The 20,532-nt window shown below is 36.1% G+C and overlaps 1 protein-coding gene across 1 annotated transcript in view; it reads right to left on the bottom strand.

Moving 5' to 3' along the window:
* Positions 1-20,532, bottom strand: part of TBC1D5 (TBC1 domain family member 5) — a 587,873-nt gene that overhangs the window by 81,276 nt on the left and 486,065 nt on the right. The window contains exon 19 of the mRNA XM_052000341.1: positions 1,088-1,173. Coding sequence (XP_051856301.1) covers positions 1,088-1,173 — 86 coding nt within the window. The remainder of the gene's footprint in view (positions 1-1,087; positions 1,174-20,532) is intronic.

Below are 20,532 nucleotides of genomic sequence, written 5' to 3'. Positions count from 1 at the left end.
TGGTTGGTCTGAAAGTGAATTATATGGGACACTGCCACAGAAAACTGGATCAACACATGAGAATATAGTGGAAAAAAACAGATTTGTGGGAACAAATTGTGTGCCAAAATTTTAAGTTCATTTCTACCATTTTCTCACAACCATTTTCCTCTAATGAAGTTCAAATGCCATGAAACTGTGTCCCCATATCACAGAAAACAGGAAAAAATGAAGGAATAAAGAGGAACAAAAGGGAAACAGAATGATTCTTTTTTTAAACTTACATGGTTACATGTGAAAACATTTTCAACTTGGCAGCATGACTAATATGCCCATGTTTAGATGATAATTGTAACTGATTCTGTCCAACAGAAAGAGTGCTGGTTGGGGAATCCAAAAACCTGGGTGTAAAGTGAGCTCTGACACTTCTTAAACATGATCTTGGGAAGGTACTTCATTCACCTGAAAAGGCCTTACTCCCCTCACCTGTCCTCAGATAAAGGCTGGGACCAGAAGTTGCTGAGCTCCTCTCTGGTTCTAAAGGGATGGCCCAGGGATCCTGGTGAATGCTAACAAGCCCATGTCTTGGCTCTAGTGCTTTTCTGGAGACCCAGTTTATAATAATTAAAAAATATGTGGTGGAATTGCCTCTGTCTCCATCAATCCAACAATACTTGGAAATAGACTACTTAAGTCCATTTGAGTTAGCCTGGCTTTGGCTTTAGAAATGTTAAGTTGTTTTATATCAAAAAATCAATTTGACAGTCTACAAATTAATTGTCTCAGTTCAACACTAATGCTAATTTATTAATTTTTTTTGTATTTTGCATTTTGAGGGGAGGCAGTTGGGATTAAGTAATTTGCCCAAGATCACACAGTTTGTTAGCTAGTTTGAGGTCAAATCTGAACTCAGGTCCTCCTGAGTGTTCTATCCACAAGGCCACCAAGCTGCCCCTAATTTGTTCATTTTTAATGGTTTAAAACTACTCTTACATATATGAGAACTTTAACTGTGGTGTATTAAATTATCATCTTTTACTTAGTACATATGAGAATTTTTAACAATGGCTTGAATAAAAAAAGCATTCAGTACAGAGGGAGTGCTCACCTGGTTTTATTCATAAGATCTGCTCCACAAGCCTTGTAATAATCTAAATTTTGTTGGAACTGGTGCGTCACTGGTCTTGGGTTTCTCTAAAGCAAAAATAGTCCAGAAAATAGTATTTAGAAAATGCTTAAAACAAATCACACAATGATCGTTAAAAAGGTAGAAATAGAACTATACGTTGATATCTTTGTTTAAGAGGAAATAAACAGAAATAAAAAGTATGATATTTGGGTGTCATTTGGATAGTTGTTAGCAAGACTAAGGGTTGTCTTAGTGATTGAAAACCTGGAAAATGTATTAGTTCATTAATTTTGTTATTGTTCTACCAGTTTTTTGCCACACATATTTTGAGATGCAAATTTAAAAATACAATTGGAAAAAGGCTAATCCTTTTAAAACCACAAACCCCCCCGGACCCACGACAAGTATGCTGTATTTGCCCCGTAAGTCAGATGTAGACGACTTTGGAGCAAGCGTTCCCGAGGAGCAGTATGCACAGTATGCCCACTAGATGGCGGGCAGAGTCTTTTGTTCTCCCTGAAGCTTGGGGCTGTTTCAGAGCAGAGCCAGGCTTTTACAATTACTCGTTTCTGTGGCGCACAGTTTCATTTTCAAGCATTTGATGAGTGCCAAAAATGTGGTAGGCATTGGCAATCATTAGCACATTAACCATCACCTCACACGAGCCAATTTACCAATGCCTGTTTTCACTGAAACAGCAACGGAGTCGCTTTTCTGGGACTCTCCACTATTTGTAAACACTCCAGAAAGCCGCTCTGGGTGTTAGGGAAAGGGGCGCCCCCCCCCCCCCATTCAGTGTCAGTCAAAGGGGGTGCCCGACGCTGGGGACACAGAGGCAGGCCACGAGCCTCGGTCTCCATGTGCTTCTCATCCGGGTTAGAAAAGGGCTTGACAAGGGCGGCGGGCACCTGAGGGAAGGCCCAGGCGACCGTGGGAGAGGATGAGGGAGAGGGGAGTGCAACAGGAGAGGGCTTTTAGGGCAAGAGTCCAGGATGGCTGAGGAGGCTGGAGAGCCTGAATGGAGGAAGGGGCTGACGTTCAGGACAATTACCACGGCCTGAAGCTGGGGCTCACTTGGGAGGAGCACTAAGGCTTTTCCCCAGGACCATGGGATCTAGAGAGGAATGAGAGTGGAAAGCAAAACCTGATCTCAGCCCGGGAAGCGAGATTAACCAGGCTCCCATTCCAGGTATGATTAGGATGTTCCCACCGCTCCCCTGAGCCAGCCTCCCCACCTGGTGCTCTGGCCATGTGTTGGGGACCAGTATCTGGGTCTTTCATCCCCACAAAGCGCCTAGTGCGCTAAAGCTCCACTCTGCTTGTGGTTCCCTGCTCCTTCCCCTCTTCCTAACCTCTACTGGCATTTTGGGGTTCTTGCCCTTGGCATGAGAATTGCTAATTTTGAAAGAATATGAAGAATGGAACGGAGAGTGCCCAGATAGACTGGAGGCAGGAAGACTAGTGGGGAGGCTATTATAATATTTGGAAATCTATAAAAATATCACTTTCCTCATACATAAGTTTTTCACAAGCAAGTGAAATGTAAACAAAAGAATACCTCTTAAACAAATACATTTCCAATCAAACAACTAAATAAAGACCGACGCAAAGAATGGTTCTTTAAAACCATAATTATAAATTTTCCATAAAATATTTAAAAGAAAATTAGAACTAGCAAAGGTTTTGGTTTCTAAATCTCCTACATCTCAACTACTTATTTATATAAGCAAGCTCATCTGAGATTAACACACATTAAGCTTCTTGCTAAAACAAAACAAAACAAAAACAAAAACACCAAAAACTCCACTACCTCTGCTTCAGGAGCTGGGTTCTTAACTTTTTTTGCATGACCGATTCTTCTGGCAGTCTTATGAAGCCCATGGACCCATTCTCAAATACATAAAATAATGTATGTATGTGTAGAAAATAAAACACATGGGATTAAAGGAAAATGAGTTCTACTGAAGACTGCTTTTTAATCTACTTTTATATAAAATGGCATAATTTATCTTAATGCAAAGAATTCATGTAGGTTAACATCTTCAGAAGGGAATATAATGCTAGAGTATTAAATGTTAGGGTTAAATAATTGTAATTCATCAAGCTAACAAGCTGTAATTTAATGGTCAAAATTGCCCTATTCTTTTTCTGTTAAAAAAAAAAAAAGTACCTTTCATTTATCTACCAAACCAGCTCCAATCAATTAACAGAAATGACAATCTCTTGATTTCACTATCTACTATTCCACGGGTTTGGTATTCAACTGAGTTCTAAGATAATCAAATATGAATTGCCTTGATGAAGATAACAGATGATTCCATGACTACCATCCGATTAAGTCTAACAGTGCAACTTTTCCATCTCTAGGAATTACACAGGTTTCCTTGCGGTGGTTGATGATAACCTGAACCTGGGCATAATGGAAATGCAAAAGAAAGGTTAAAACCACTGGCAGGTCTTTAATGCTACATTCATGAATTATCCAAAAAAAAAATTCCCTCCACTAGAATTTGGTTAATTCTCCTTGTGATGAGTGGTAAATAGCAGTGAAAAGAATTAATGATACATTATAGTTTGGCAGAATGTACAACTAGGAGTCGGCAGTAACAATATGGTATAGCCACCCATGGCTAAATTTTTGTTTTTTACAAAACACGCTTTTGCAAAAATAATAAAAAAGCTACTCTTTTAACTTCTGATACATAAAGGGATTTATATTACAAAATATAATCTTGTGTGTGTGTGTATGTGTGTGTGTTTTTTCTTAAAAATACTGAAAGAGATCATGTAAAGCAGTTTAAAACTTATTTATCAAGAAATGACAAGCAACTCAAGGGTACCAAGGGTTGATCTAAGTACTTAGAATGATTATCAAAAATAATGATCTCACTTGAACACATGAATGAGATTCAAGTATTGCTCTCATTTAGGGCCTATTTAAATTCCTCAGAGGCTTACTGGTATCAAAGGGAGAGTCATTTAAAGTGGGAAAGAATGAAAAAGAAGATATTGAAAAATGGAATTTAAAATGTAAGACAATGGCTGAAGATTATTGCACAGTGTCAAGATGCCTGTTAAGACAATACCACTATTTAAATATAAATACATACAGGCAAGTAAATAATCTACGAACACACAGAGAAACTACCATGTTCTGTAACCAATCTGCCTCCTAAATATACTCAACATTGATTGAAGCTTAATGTAAAAAACAAACAATTCCATCTCCACCCAAAAAATCTCTCCCTAAACAACCAAATCATTGACAGATTTAGGAATTAAAATTCAATATTTCTGTCTTGAAAGCTTATGAAGAGTTCTTTATCCAACCCTCTTTTTATGTACAGTGTAAAAGTTCCAAATGATTTCAGCATTCCTGACATATATGTTTCCAAATTAAAAAATCTTCTGCACAACTTAATGATTTATCACTGACAAATCTAGGATTCCTATTACATAGAGTGTCCTAAAACAAAGTCCAGTTTTCAGCATATGCCACTGAGACCTACAGCTAGACTAAGAATTGTTCATTTTCATTTTGTTCCTATTTAACAAGCCCTAGAATTATTAGGGTCCTAATCTGAGGGACTACATCTTTTCATTCTTCACTACTTTAATTTACTAATGTTTCTACTTCTACTTCTATTCACTTGCTATGCTCAGAGTTGTCTATCTGGATGGAGTAATTAAGAACTACTTTTTTTTTTTTTTTGGGGGGGGGTGATACAATCAGGGTTAAGTGACTTACCCAGGGTCACCCTGCTAGTAAGTGTTAAGTGTCTGAGGCCACATTTAACTCATGTCCTCCTGACTCCAGGACCAGCACTCTAGTCGTTGTACCAACTAGCTGCCACTTAAGAACTATTTTTAACATCATTTCACACCATGGGACTCTATTGATAAAAAAAAAAATACCTTTAATTTTAAAAGTGTATAGAATTTATTAGGTTTCTGCTCTACTTTGAAGAATTATTTTCTGGTTAATTCTCCTTGTGATGAGTAGTAAATAGCAGTGAAAAGATCACTCTGTAAATAGATCCAAACTAATGATACATTATAGTTTGAGCAGAATGTACAACTAGGAGAGGCCATCATCAATATGGCATAAAATTCATGCCTATTCCTAAAGTCTCTAGGCATAAACATAAACATTAGAAAAATCTGTCCCAAACTCAGAAGGGTAAATCAAAGTCTTTTAGGTTTTCTGTCAACAAGCAAAATAAATAAGTGTTGTTTCTCTTGCATAGAACCTCCAGATTGGTTTAGTAGAGACCTCTTGTATGCTCTATCCTAGCTACTTCCAAAGTATCAAAAAAAGTTATTCTTTTGGATATCTTCTTGATCTTGAGCATTTTTGTTTTATGTTATGATAAGAATGCAAGAAATGCCAAGAAGGCTTTCTTTGGAAAGTAAGCGGGGAAACTGACATGCCTCTTGGTTGATGGCAAGAGGAGAAAATATCACATAGGGCTATGAGACTCACTCAGAAGAAAAACTAAAATCAACTTTATTTCTCACTTGATTTCTAAAATGCTTTGGCTAATTTACTTACAGTGAATACATGATGGAAATTATCTGTGGCATTAACTATGTGGCTATTATTAAAACATGAAGGTGGATACTGGGAACCAACTTTTCTGTAGCATTTACTTTTTTACTCACTAAAAAGGACCAGCCTTTATAAGAAGAGTTAGTCTTTTGCTTGACTTCAGTTGGAAATCTCTCTGCCAAAACAGGTTTGAGCTTCAAAAGAGAGTATTCCCACCCCCTTCTCCCACTTCCTTTAGCTTTAGATTCTCTTACAGAATAAGTAAGTTTCTGTTCAAACTATTTTTTTTAAAGGGACTTTAACAATAAAGTCTAGGAAAACAGAAGATATTTTCAGTAAAAGGGAAAAGACAAAATAATACTCTAGTGATCCCTGATAGAACACATGAAAACTAATTGTGCTAATTGTCATGTTACAATGGAAGAACAGATATGTAAAAAGGTCTATTTGAAATATCCAACTAATTTTTCTGCATTAGCCAGGCACATATTTTGTGGACAGGTAGAGACACCTTTAACAATGAAATCAAAATAATAGTTTCACCAGAATGTAAACATTATTAAGAACAATGATATGCTAAAAAAAAGGGGGGGGTGGAGGGGGTAGGGATGCTTTGTTGTTTTGATAGTTGATACAGTAATTTAAAGTAAGTATGGATGAGCACTATGTTTTCTTGATAAACAAAACACCTTATCTGAAAAATTACATTCAAGTAGAACTTTGCAGGACTCCATATCTGGAAATAAATAAATACATTGCTTTCTCACAGTTAATCTTATTTTTATCTTATTTTGAATTAAAAAAAATATCCATGTGCTAGATTTTGTAATGTTTGGCATAGGCACTGTTGCCTTCAACATTTAACTGAGACCCTTTTCCGAGATCATTCTTGTGAGGGAAGTCACTCTTATTTCTGTAGCTTTTCAGAAGGGTATCATGCTCTAGATTCAAAGAGATGAGGAGTTTACAGCTCACTGTACAACAGAAAAGTTGATTTATTTTGAAAATGTCGGTGGTCTAACTTTGTGGCTGTCATAAGGAGGAAAGGAGGGGAAGACTTGTATATGATAAGAATTACTTAGTTTTTTGTTTTTCCCAGTATCCTGCTACCACCCTCTATTTTTTACTACGCCAGATTAGAAAAGGGAAAAAAAAAGACGGCTCAGAAGGGGAAACAGCACTCTGAAAAGATGTCTAACGTTTCTCTTTGATGAAAAATGAGACTCTTATTTTAGTGAATATGTTATTGCCTCAACGCCAGGGGAAAAGCAACCGTCATTAGAAAAACGAATTGCTCAGCTGTTTATAAGCAAAAAGCTCTAGGGGAATTTCTCAGGACCCAAAAGGCAAAGCATTGCAGGGTTATGCAAACATATGTTGCAGGTGTTTTAGGGTAGACAGGTGGGCAAACCTCAACCACTGAAAAGGATTTGGTTTAATATACTGTAACTGAAACTAGAGCACCTAAATGCATCCAAGTGCAGAAAGCCATAGCAAGAGTGAACTGTATCTATAGAGCAAAAATTCTCCCTAAAATAATTATCTTGTTAGTGCCAAGCAAACAGGATTTCTTCTTCTGGTAGTTTTATAGCAAACAAATACTGCCAATTACAGTTTTTTGGAAAACTAAAGGTATTTTAAACCTGGAACAAAGAACAGCCTGAAATAGCAATAATTATCCAAAAAAGATAAGGATGAAGTATTGTTTGCCTTTATTTAAACAAATATTCCTAAGGAGACAGTTTTCTGTAATATCCCCTCTTTGCTTCACCAGGCAACATTAGATTTATCATAATTCTCCTAAAGCCTAAAATATTTCTATATTAAAATGCTAATTTTGCCGCTCTATGTGTGTGTATTTTTTTTTTTTTTTTGCCTGTAATTAAAGCTGGGTAAATTTGTGATCTGATATTCACTGATCACTACAGGTTCTGCAAAGGTCATACCATTTCTGTCTCTTATTGCCCTCTTCATTTTAAAAAATACAAATATACAGTGGCTCAAAAAACATATATCAGGATCTTGAGTGCATTAAATTCTTTAGTAACTTAAAATATCTCTAATAAATAACTTTGAATGTTTATATAAGTACCAATAACTTAGAAACTAAAGTGACTAAACCACTAATATTTTTTGCTTTGTAAATTATCCAGGAAAATTTATTTCTTTTTTATTGTTAACTGTGAATGAGTGTATTCAACCTTAATACAGCTATAGATATATTTATTTATAAACAGCAATACCATTGATCCCTATTCAATCTAATTTTATGTTAACCCTACCATGCTAATTTTCTGGTGTATTATATTGTGTTGATATTTTATCTAGATTCAGAAAAGAGAAAGGGATGAAATACATGTATATAAGATCCAAGCTGTTGCTGCCTATAGTAATGCCGTGAGATTAACACAGTCAACTCGATATAAGTTTTAAAAAATTAACAGTATTTCATTCTCACCAATAAAGATTCTTTCATGATCAAAATTAAGAATCATCACCATATGTAATAATAATAAGAATAATGATTATATACTCTATTAAGAAATAAATATTAGAAACAATGAGGATTTAAAAATCTGTAACATATAATAGAAAAATCCAGAACATTTTAATATATTTATCTAAAAACTCTAACTAAAAAAAAAAAAAATCCAAAAGGTCTTAAGAGAATTTTTTTAATTTAAAAAAAAAATAGATAATTGGGTAAAACCCACAGACAAAACCCCTGAACTCATGCCAACCTCATTTTACATACTGAATAAGCCCAATTCCCTTAAGTGACATCCCCATGTACCCTGGCAAGCAGAGATTTCAGATGGCAGAAAAGCACTTTAAACCACCTGTGCGTTAGGCTCTGTTTTTAACTTCATACAATAAATGTATACCAAAAGAGAAATTAAAAATGTTTTCCCCTTCCTCTAATATATTTAAATATGTGCATTTGCTTAGAAGGTTGCCAGATTAACAGGCCCCCAAATATTCTATTTATATACAGAAAGTAGGTGTTTAAAAAGAAAATGTATGGTGGTACTACAAGTTTCTACTTTGCCCTAAAAATATGGCTTAGCCCTGTTGTCAAAAGATCCCTTTTGGCCAGAAGGGATAGATACTTTATTTTCTGCAGGACCTTAACCTTTTTGTGGAAAGTATGTCAGCATGAAGGCCATAATGGTTTGTCTATGAGGTATTACAATGCAATTTCTGGGGTTTCTTCTCTTTCCGAAGCTGGAGTCAATTTAATTTTGACATAGACTTTGCAAAAGGCAATACAACTTTAGGTGAATAGAGGTGAATGTTGTCCCATGGTACTTTCAATGAAATTTTTAGATGCTTTCATCTGAAAAGAGCATGAACACAATATAAACAGAAGAATCTGCAGTGCAGATTTGCTTTTTAAATAATAGGGTTAAATAGTGATGCTCTATCAGCATCAATGCTGATCTGGATTATGGGATGATGGCAGAATTCTCAGAAAGAAGGTAAACGGAATGAATGGATTACTGGTTATATTAATTTGTTACAATCATGACTTGTCTCTTCTTGGCTGGTGATACTTTTTTCATGTGAGACTCTTGTTGGAGTCCCTTCTGTTGTAAGAACATTCAGATTGTGTCCCGCAGATAATGGTCTGTGGAGATGGCTCCCTTGGTGGAAGAGGATGGTTATTCCTCTGTGGGCATTCATTTGGTTTTAGTGAAATCCTAGATGAGTCAAAAATACTATCAAAATTCATAGAAGATTCTTCTGCAAATCCCGTTATCTGCTTATTAACTTTGGTTACAGAGGGCTGTAGCATTCGTGCACTCATTCCTTCTTACAGGCACCCTTGTCAGCAAATGACTAGCAATAGCCTTCGAATTGATCTCCTTGTCACAACCCTTTCCCCACTATAGTCCAACCTCACCTTGGCCGTTAGAATAATGTTCCTAAAGTGTAGGTTGGCCTGTATTAGCCAACTCTACTGGTTCTCTATTATCCCCAGGATCAGATATAAAGTCTTCTACTGGGCATTTCCCTCTCTTCCTGCCTTCTTACACTCCCTTTTCTCTCCCCTCCCCATTGCTGAAATGTTCTTATTCTCACTTCCCCCTCTTACTTTCTCCAGATTCCTATAAGACTTGGATCAAATTCTACCCTGACTGACAGGAAGTCTCATCAATCTCCTTCTGGGATTACTTTAATTTATCCTGCACATATTTTATATATACCTAATTATTTATATACTGTTGCGCCAGTAAGAATTTGAGTTCCTTGAGGGTAGGGGCATGGATTTTCCTTTTTCTGTGTCTTTGGGACTTAGTATAATGCATAGTTTAAGGTCTTAAAAATTCTTACTGACTGATTGGGAAATCAAATAAATGGGGTGATATCAGATCTTACCAATGGGAATGGTCAGGGTTACAGGAAAGCAGGAGTCCAGCAGGAAAATGGCATGATTCCTTCCACACCCCCATCCACTGTGTCCTGTCCCTTTCCCTGACACTCAGTATTCTTGGCTTCTTTCAAAACTCAGCGCAGAGTCCACCTTCTGCAGGGGAACTCTCCCAGTCCCCTTACCTCCAGATGCTATCCCCTTTCAGATCACCTTCCACCTACTTCAGCAGAGATCTTTTATGCACCTGAAGATTATGTTTGCTCAGTTAGAATGTACTTTCCTTGGACGTGGGGACTATTTTTGGTTTGCTTTTGACTTTGTATTCCTGGTGCTGTGCACAGGGCCTTTAGCACACTGTAAATGCTGTTGACTGAGTGATGCTCGAAAGGGACGATTTCTCCCTTTTCCAATCTCTCACACCACTCTTTATGGACCTCTGATGTGTATGACTATATTACAATTTGTATCAGAGGTATTTCTGCACTTGTCTTGACTTCTTTCCAATCCCTCGAAGACAAGGTATATATGCCTTGTACATAGCAGGCACTTAATAAATGCCAGTGCATTGAATTGAATCTTTGTATCTCCAGAACCTAAGACAAAATATTATCAATAGTATGAACTTAACTTTTCTGAACTGTTGACTGAGCTCTTCATTAGTCTCTCTACTTCTTCCCTATTCCAAATTCACCTTCCCATAGCTATTAAAATGAGATTCTTAAAACAGAGGGGCTCCCAATCACATTAGTTTTAGGATCAAAAATACATTTCTCTTTTCAATAACTAGCTCCAACTGATCCAGCTGAAAGAATTGGTGGGGGGTGGGGAGGGAAGAAAGGAGGGAAGGTTAGCCTGGAGAAGAGAAAATTCAGGCAGTCCATATTGATGTTTAGCAATGGAACCATTAGATTGGCTCAGTTTGACCTTGGAGGGCAAAACCAGGAGTAATGGGTAAATGTAAACTTCCTAACAATTAGAACTGCGAAGGTAGAACAGGCTGCCTAGCCAGGTGGAAACTTCTCCCTCTTTGGAGGTCTTTTAGCAGAGGCTGGAAAACTAGGTCAGATTTGTCAGAATGAGTATGGATTGGATGAGATTGTTGCTGAGGTTCCTTCCAAATCTAAAATTCTGTGCTTATACCCTTCTCGCCATATTACACATTGCTCCCTTTCTAACACTTTAGTCTAGTCAAACGGGTCTTTTTGCCATTTCTCACATATTAAATTTCAACACTCATCTCTGCATCTTTGCTCACTCTATCTCATTTCTGGAATGCACTTCCTATCCTTACCTCTGCCTCTTAGACATCCTAGAGTCCTTCTTTGTTCAGCTGAAATGCTACCTCCTGTCACTGCTAATGCCTTTCTTTCTTTCTGCACGGACACCCACAGACAGACACACACACAGCATTTTATGTATATTTCTCCTTTCCTCTGATAAAATGGGAGCTCTTTGAGGGCAAAGACTGTTTTGTTTCTATCTGTATCCAAAATACTCAGCACAGTGCCTGGCATATACCAGGTCAATTGACTTGACATACTAAATTATGATCTATTATCATAAAGAAACTGCAAAGGACAGGAAGAAGTCACCAAGAATCAACCACATGGTTAGTATTCCAAATTTCAAAGTTGGAACCAATAACTATTTAACGCAATGTTGTTCCTGCTGAGATAGTAGGAAGGAAGACGTTTTAAAAATATCAATCTAGATATGTTTTCAATATAAGTAATTGGAAGGTGCCAAAAATCTCAGTAATCGTTCTCATAGCAGTCTCTTCAGGACTGTAGCACAGCAGAATGCCCTGGAAGCCAGAAGGTCCAGTTCTAATTCTGAAACTAGATGCTCTTGAAAGGCCTATGCAACTTCAAAATCCTATGATTTTTCAATTGCATGAAAAAGTTATTAGAGAACTGACTGACAACTAATGTGGTCTCATACTGCTCCCTGAGTTTTTCTGGGTTAAGATATCAGCCAGATAGAATCAGTAACCTCTTATCATAGTTTCAGGACAGCTTCAGGCAATAACATTAAAGAAAATTCAGCAATGACAAAGAGTAGACACCCCTCTATATGCTGCTAACAGGCAGAACTGGTTAATAAGATGATCTCTAGGGGAATAGCTCAATAATTCTGTCTACACTAATCAGATGGCATCACTTTAGTTCATGATCCAGACTTACTGGGCATGCTTTAATTTCTTAAATCATTTCTTATTTCCACCTACCCAATCATTCATCCATTCTTCCTTCCTTTTTCTCACTATAAATTTACTAACCAATCAAATAAACATAAAAAAGAAAAAACAAAACAAAACAAAAAGCCTTAATTGTTCACACACACACACACACACACACACACACACACACACACACACACACACACACACGAAGGCAAAACCAAAAGAATTCACCAATGACAAACAATGAAATGAGATGCTTTTGTTCTATGGCCCCCTCCAGAAAATAGAATTTTGTTCTATGGCCCCAAAACCAACTACCTTTGGTTCTGATGAATGCTTTAGAATACTAGTATTATTATTAACATTAGCCAAGTTTTGCTTTACAGTCCTTATTCCTTATGTTCTCTAACCTTGATATTTCTTGTCACTACGGTTTCTAGCCCTAAGAATACAGATGCTGACTCCCAAGAAGAGAAGGCAGAGATTATGGTCACCTCAGAGCCTTAATACTAGTACTAAGGACAGGGAAACCAGGGCAGGACACAAAACTTATATCCAAGTGCCTTATCCAGAAACCTTGCCTCTTGTATTCTTTTAGTGGGAGCAGAGAGATGGAAAGCAGCTGATGTGTTCTTTAGTGGTCAGCTGCAATATTCTAATTTGTGGAAAGTTGGGTCCGAGGATAGAGTAAAGCAAGCTTTAGGAAAGAGTGGCCAACACGACCTCCCATCCTGAACTTGAGGCAAGGTTCCCTCAGAGTGTAGTGTCCCTGTCCTCAGTCTGAATATTGGGGGCTCTGTGTTGACACTATTAAAAGTGGAGGCAAACATCTGGGCCTCCAAGATCCCTAATGTACTTGATGCTTTTTCAGATGATGCTTCTAAGTTGTACTCTAATTCTCATTCTCAGGAATTAGTGAGCTTAAATAGTCATTCAACTGCAAACAAAATTATCTAGCTCATACCCCATTAAGAGGAGTCTTTTGCATTCTTGTCAATAAGTACTCTATAGTAAGTGTGGTGTAAAAATATAAATTCATTTTGAACCCTTAGGGAAAAACTCTAGAATGAAGCCAACTGGAAAGTTGAGAGGAATGTAGGCATAACTGATTTTCTGGATTTAGGAAAGCCAGAAACTATTCATCCTCGTTATTTTTCCTTCTTGATATTCTCCTTCTCAGTGCTGATCCCTGAAGGTAATTTAAATAGCCAAAAGTAATACCTCAAAATCAATGATTTTTTTTTTTTTTTGGATAGAGGGGAAAAAGACAAATAAAGTGTTAAAGAAGATTTAAATACTTGTGTTATAGAAATTCAAATAGAAAAGGGCCACAAGCAATCAAATTACCAATAGAAAAATTCTCATAGTCTGGTCAGCTTTAAGACTAAATGATTTTATGAAAAATCTCACAGCTCTCAGATTAATCAATTTGTATCTCCTTCAACTCATTTTCAATAAACACTAGAGATAAAGAGCTTCAAAAGGCTGTCAAAAGCTATATGGATGGTGATGTGCAAAAAAACCTAGAGATTTAACTTTTGTTTTCCTGTAGCAACAATATTCTTAAAGAGATAATAGTATTGGTATTTTTAAAGGAGCTGGAGGGCAGCTATCTCAGGTTATTTTTCCTGAAGCCAGTGAAATTGAAAAAGATCATTGCAGTGAATAAGCAATATTCATACTGTATTGACAGAAAAGTTCTGAACCCCTTGAACTTCTTTATTGGCCAGAGGGACAAAGTTATGAGCTGGTTCCAGTTTTTTCTTCCATTTTCCCTCTTCTTCCTTCATTCCCATACAACCCTATCACTGAATAATTAATTCAAAAGTAGTAACTACTATGGTCATATAATTGAAAATCTTGTGAAGGTGAAAAGAGAAGAAAGAAAGACACCAACATTGGTTCAGGACTGTTCTGTAACTTGATTATATGCTGTGCTTTTCTTTCATCTTCCTTATTTGAGATGAGCAGATATAAGCACTGATAATCTAATTAACACCTGAACAATTTGCCCCAATGGGAGCATGGATAATTGAAATACACAGAAAACCCCCAAACAGAATAAGATCTTATTCTATCCAATAGTTTCTCTCTCCTTCCCCAAGAAAACCTTTATATGAGAGATTTTAAATTGTGGTAAAATGGCCTACTTTAAGTTTTTAATATGACTTTATTTCTTTTATCTGCCCTATGGGAAAGGTGGTAATGTGAACATTGATATGGTCAGAAGGCAGGTTGCAGGAATGCAAGCAGAGTGATGCAAAGAGTTGGCACAAGGTGCAGATGGATCACTGAGACCTGAATGCCAGTAACTTTCCCAGACGAGGAACAAAGTCGTCGATCACTACTGTGATCTTCGGAAGCTGATGAAAGATGGTGTGCTAAATATCCTATAGGTGCTCAATGAATAAAGAAGCAGGGTTGTGATGCAGAGAGGTTCTGGGAGACTCTGACATGTACTTATGGTTCGACAAATGTAATGTTATTGCAGTTCTTAAACCCAGAATGTTAATACCGTTGGGTATTTGAAAATCTTTTTCTCCCTTCTTTTTTATATGACAGTCAGCCAATGAAAGTCTTGGGTGAGATAGGAATGGAAGGCAAAATGAAAAATCTGGGATAACTAAATTGTTTTTTCAGTAGGAGTTCAATTAACTGGGACCTAATGGTGAAACACAACCCTCCAGTCTCAAATGTTCTTGTTGTGGGAGGCAGTCAGGGCTTCTAGACCCAGGAAGCCTAGGGCCATCTCACCTTTCTGGACAACTCAGAAAATGGCACGCCACATTCCTGTCTCCTAACTGATAGTCAGGACAGCACGCAGGCCGTAAGGGACACTTCTTTTGTCTCTGAGTTTGTTTGCGTGGTTCCCAATATGACTTTCACCAGTTCAGACCATCAACTAATCTGTCTTTTGATCACAAAGAGAATGGGGACTGAAAAGAGAAGTGAACTGACCCCTAGTAATTAAGAGAGAAACAATTAGTAATTAAGATCAACAACAACTCACATTTCTCACCATAGCATTTTCCTCAGAAGAACACAACAGGCTGGGAGAACAAATATAATCATCCCTATTTTAAGCATGAAGAAACATGAGGTAAGAAACTCCTGGTCACAGAGTTAGGAAGTTACAGGGTCAGGTCCAAGTCTCCTATACCGGCTTTCTATTCCTTTTCCATAAGAACACATTGTTAAGCAGTGTTAAATGTTGCTCAAATTCGATTTTTGACACTTCCAGCTTGTTTACTTTTTTCTAACTACTCTGGCTAAACCTTCACTGAGAATACTAGGACTTCCACAAAGTTAACACAGAGGAAATATATTTCATATGTATTACTCAAAACTAGAAGGAAGGAGAAATATCAAAGTAAATAAGTATTGTAACAAAATTTCCTGCAGATTAAAAAATTCAAGCCATCAAACTCTAGCTTCCCTTATACATACTTATTTAGTATTTATAAACAGACTCTGGGAATTCATTTAAGAATCTGTTAATGAAATCTAAGAAAGAGAAGTTAGTTACATACTTAATAAACATTCATTATCATGTGCCATTTTATCTTTGGTCACTCCAGGAAACAGAAAATAGAACTAGCTCTTGCTCTCAAGGAGCTTATATTCTTGGGAGGGGGGAAATGAGCCCAGGTAAATAAAAATTAAATAATTTTTGGAAAGAAAGGAAGTTGACCTCACAGAAAATTTATCTGAAAGCAGAATATTCTACTTAGCATGAATTTAACCAGCACAGGCAGCTCCTCTGGGCCTCACAGTGTGTTAGGATCTAGAGACACAAAAACACACAATAAATACAAAGTAATTCTGAGGCAGGAGAAAGAACATTCCTATTCCTAAATTGTGACTCCATGAGACAGAAGTGAGGAAAAGCAGATTACAGAAAGAGGAGGTGGCCCACGAAAAGTCCATGAAAGTTTGAGAAATAACAACTCAGATAATTTGGCTGGAACCAAGGATTCATGAGAGAGATTAATGCGTAATTAGTCTGTAAAGATAGAGTGAAAACAACTATGAAAGACTTTGAATACCAAACAGAAGACTGACAGATACAGCATTTATTTATTTAGAGATTACTATGTCATTGTGTTAAGCTCTAGTAATATAATATGAGGGGAAGAAAGGTAATTCCTGCCCTCAAGGGGCTTCCATTCTAATAGGAAACATGTAAAAAGGAACTGAAAACTGGGGAGGTAGTAAACATAGTAGAAAAGTCCAGATATGGGTCCAGAGCATAGTAGAAAAGTGAGGATGCATAGCCCCAGCTTTTCATGAAACGGCAGGCCCAGGTGGGAACTCACCATTAAACAGAAGAGGGATTCAGAGTTGGAAGGTAACAATGTTGTTGGCCAGGCGAGAACATTTTCTGTTTTATTTCAGAGGAAATACAGAATCTCCTTGAGGAGGGGGGATCAATGAAAACACTGAAGGGAGCTGAGAATGTTTTATAAGGGTGAGGAGCTAGAGGCGGAAGATCAATCAGGAATTTACTGTGATAACTGGGATAACAAGTTTGAGAGTTTGACCTAGGATGGAAGCTTTGTGAATAAAGGGAAGGAAGCATCTTAGTGACATTGTGGAGGTAGAATCAATCAGATTTAGCAACTGACTGGATATGGTGAGGAGTGAAGGAAAGTGAAAAGAAGGGGACGAAGCTGAGATTGAGAACCTAGCAACTGAAAGGTTAGTGGTGCCCTTTATAAGAACAAGATAATTAGTAGGAAGAAGGGATGGAAGGGAGAGAGGTGGGAGACAATGAGTTTTTTTTTGTGTGCGTATGTTGAGTTTAATTGGTTGAGATAATTTTAGAATATCTTTGTGGAGAGAACAAGGAAGGAGGTAGTGTTGCAAGATCAGAGATTGAGAGAGAGGTAAGGGCTGGATATGTGGATTTTGGAACCACATACATAGAGATAATAATTAAACCCAGAGAAGTTGATAAGGTCACCAAGAGAAAGACCATAGAAATAAGAAAAGAAGAGAGGGAAGTGTACAGAGTTCTAGTGAAGAGATGGGGTGCAGATGGTGCTCCAGTACAAGATGCTGAAAGGGAAAGTGAGTCAGGTAAGAGAAGAACTAGAAAAGAAAAATGTCAAGAGGAAAGGAAAGAAAATGCAGTTATGAGAAGAGAGTAGTTAGTGGTTTCAAAAGCTCCAGAATGGACAAGAATAAGGAATATGAAAAGGTTATTCAGTTTAGAAGTTAGAAGAATAATAGTTACCTTGGACTCAACAATAATATATATTTTTGATTTTATTGTATTTGTTAGCCTGTCCCCTTATCATGAATATTCCGTTACATTAAAATGGCTATTTTCTCTTTTTAAAAAATGCATTATTTATAGTTATCAAGATATTTAGAAATTTTTCTTTAAATTAATTGACTTAAAACATTTTAGAGAAATTGTTCAAAGTTCATGCTTTTATTTTAAAAACAAATTCCTTTATAAATCCAAAGTGATTAACTGTATTGTTAGATTTCAAACAGTAAAAATGATAATCATGCTATTGTCATGGTTTTGGATAGAATTCATCATTGTTGTTTGATAGGTAAAGATGTTTATGGAGAAGGCTAGAACTTGACTTTTTTTTTTAAACATAATTTAAAGAAGTCAGCCTTCTTGCTGAAAAAAAAATTCTTAAATTTGAGAAAATATAAAGGCAGCTAAGGTGATACAGTGGATAAAACAATGGATCTACTGTCAGGAAGACATGAGATAAAAGCCAGCCTCAGATATTACCAGACATACTACCATGTGACAAAAAAAAAAAAAAAAAAAGCTCAGTTTCCTCATCTGTAAAATGGAGAAAACAATAGTAACTATCATACAGAGTTGCTATGAGAATCAACTGAATTAATTTATGTAAAATTCTTTGAAAACCTAAAAATGCAACATAAATAGCTATTATTAATCAAGAGATTAGGGCATACTTCTTAAAAACTGTCCATTCTTAGTTATTTTCATTTTTTCCTGAAATATTTATTATGCATGATAGATCATCATAATATTATGTAATTAACAAATAGGTTATTTAGAACATTATGAAAGAAGATGAGAATTAAGGGTGCATAAAAAAAGACATCTGACGAGCTCTTCTATCATTTTCTGGTAATCATTTAAACACCCTCTACAATTAATTAAGAATTAGGAAACCTCTTAATGAAGGTAAAAGGGAAGAGAATAAAAGCTGTCTTGAAGCTTAACATCAAAAAAATTAAAGTCCTGGCTACTGGTCTCATCATTTCCTGGCAAATAGAGGGAGAATAGAAGCACTGTCAGATTTTATAATTCAACAACTGCTGTAGAAGGCACTGCAGCCATGAAATTAAAAACCACCTATTCCTTGTAAGGAAAGCTATGGAAAGTCTGCATTACCTACTAAAAAGCAGAAACATCACCTTGCAGACAAAGGTTGGTATAGTCAAAGCTATGATTTTTATAATCTCAATGTACAGCTGTGAAGGTTGGACTATAAGGAAAACTGAATGCTGCAGAATAGATCCTTTCAAATTGTAGTGCTGGAGAAGACTTCTGAAAGTCCCTGGGACAGCAAGGAGATCTAATCAGCCAATATGCAAAGGAATCAATTCAGACTATTCATTAGATGATCAAATACTGAAGGTGAAACTTAATAACTTTGGCCATGGAATGAGAAGATGGGACTCACTGGAAAAGACTCTGAGATGGGAAAGATTAAAGGCAAAAGGGGACTGTAGAGAATGAGAGTGAGAAAGTATCATGGAAACAATGGACATGAGCTAGGACAGACTTCAAGAGATATAGAGGCAAGAAGAGCCTGATGTATTATAGTCAATGGGGTCATGAAGAGTACAATAAGACACTCCTCTTCCCCCAAATGATGTACCTTAGAGTAGAATTGCAGGTCAAATTCTACTAATATAAACACTACCTTGTTTCTATAATCAAAAGATTTCCAAATCATAGCCATGGTCTATTTACTTCAAATCACATTCAATACAGTCATATTTCACGATCTGTAGAGTTTAACTATAATGGAATCTGACCCTTCAACTAAAAAACTAGGGCCCTACCTTAAATAGGCACTTTTTATTCAGAAAGGACTGCTTCATTTTTTATTTTGTATAGCCAACATCTGCCACAGTGCTTGACACACATTAGGTCCTTAAGAACTGTGTTGAAGTGAATTGTTAGAATGCTTAAGTCTCTTTAAGTATCTCACATACTATAAAAGAGTGACTCACATTTAAAGGAATATTATAATATAACTTCCTTCTCTTTAGAAGTTCTTAAACTTCGATTTTCTTATATTTTTAATATAGCCATTTAAGCCCTAGGTAATATAGTTGCCTGAGGAAGAATAGAATATTAACTTTTAACTAGAATTATAATTTAAAGAATATTTCATTACCTTACTAAAATCAATCTGGTCCAATTGAACACAAAATTTTTGGTAAAAAAAAAAAAAAAAGAAGTAAAACTGAAAAATATTATTTAAAATGTCACAAAACAAATATAAAATTATTTAAGATACTTTTAAGACCACAAAAATCACAACAGAGAAATACATGGCATACTTCTTAAAGAAAAATATAGTGAATGAAAAGATAAACATTTAGTTCAATTTTGCATTTTTTTTGGTTAATTTACATAATTTTTAAAAGTTAGATGAATTCATAAACAAAACTTTCCTAAGTATTTATCTATAGTTAAAATATGTATTTTGTGGCTTGGATGTAAAAATATATCTATTATTAGCAAAAAACAAAACATAAATTAATACATGTATTCAAATGTTTAAAGAATGGTAATGTTAATAGCAATATCAAAAATTTTCTCCTCATTTCTTAATTATGAGAAGAGTATAACAGAATGTACAAACACAAAAAATCTTCATGATGCCAATTTTTAAAGTAAATTTTCAACTCTTTGATAGTAAATTTACCTAAGGAGGTATTAGAAACCAATTTATTGATGACGGGGAATGTGAAAAAAAAAAAAAAAGGAAAAAGAAACCTGCACATCAATATACCAATGAAGCAGCCACTCTTTCAGGCATGTGAAGACACCTTAGAAATCTCTGGCAGGTAAAACAGCACCACGAAAAGAACATTAAATTGATATTCTATGCACAAATTGTTCAAACAGCCAAGCTTCTCTCTATTTGGAGGGTCACCATTTCTTATATGATATTAAATTAAAAGCAGAAATAATATTTAGTTTGACCTTGGGAGCTTGAAGTCAGTCACTACTTCTCAATTTTTAGAATACTGACTTACTGAAGTACAAATTTCTGTAAAAGACCCATTTTGCTGAAGTCATT

This window comes from Antechinus flavipes, chromosome 5 (genome assembly GCF_016432865.1).
Source record: "Antechinus flavipes isolate AdamAnt ecotype Samford, QLD, Australia chromosome 5, AdamAnt_v2, whole genome shotgun sequence".
NCBI lineage: Eukaryota > Metazoa > Chordata > Mammalia > Dasyuromorphia > Dasyuridae > Antechinus > Antechinus flavipes.
The sequence above is the reverse complement of the archived record's forward strand: the minus strand, read 5'-3'. Positions and strand labels throughout refer to the sequence as shown.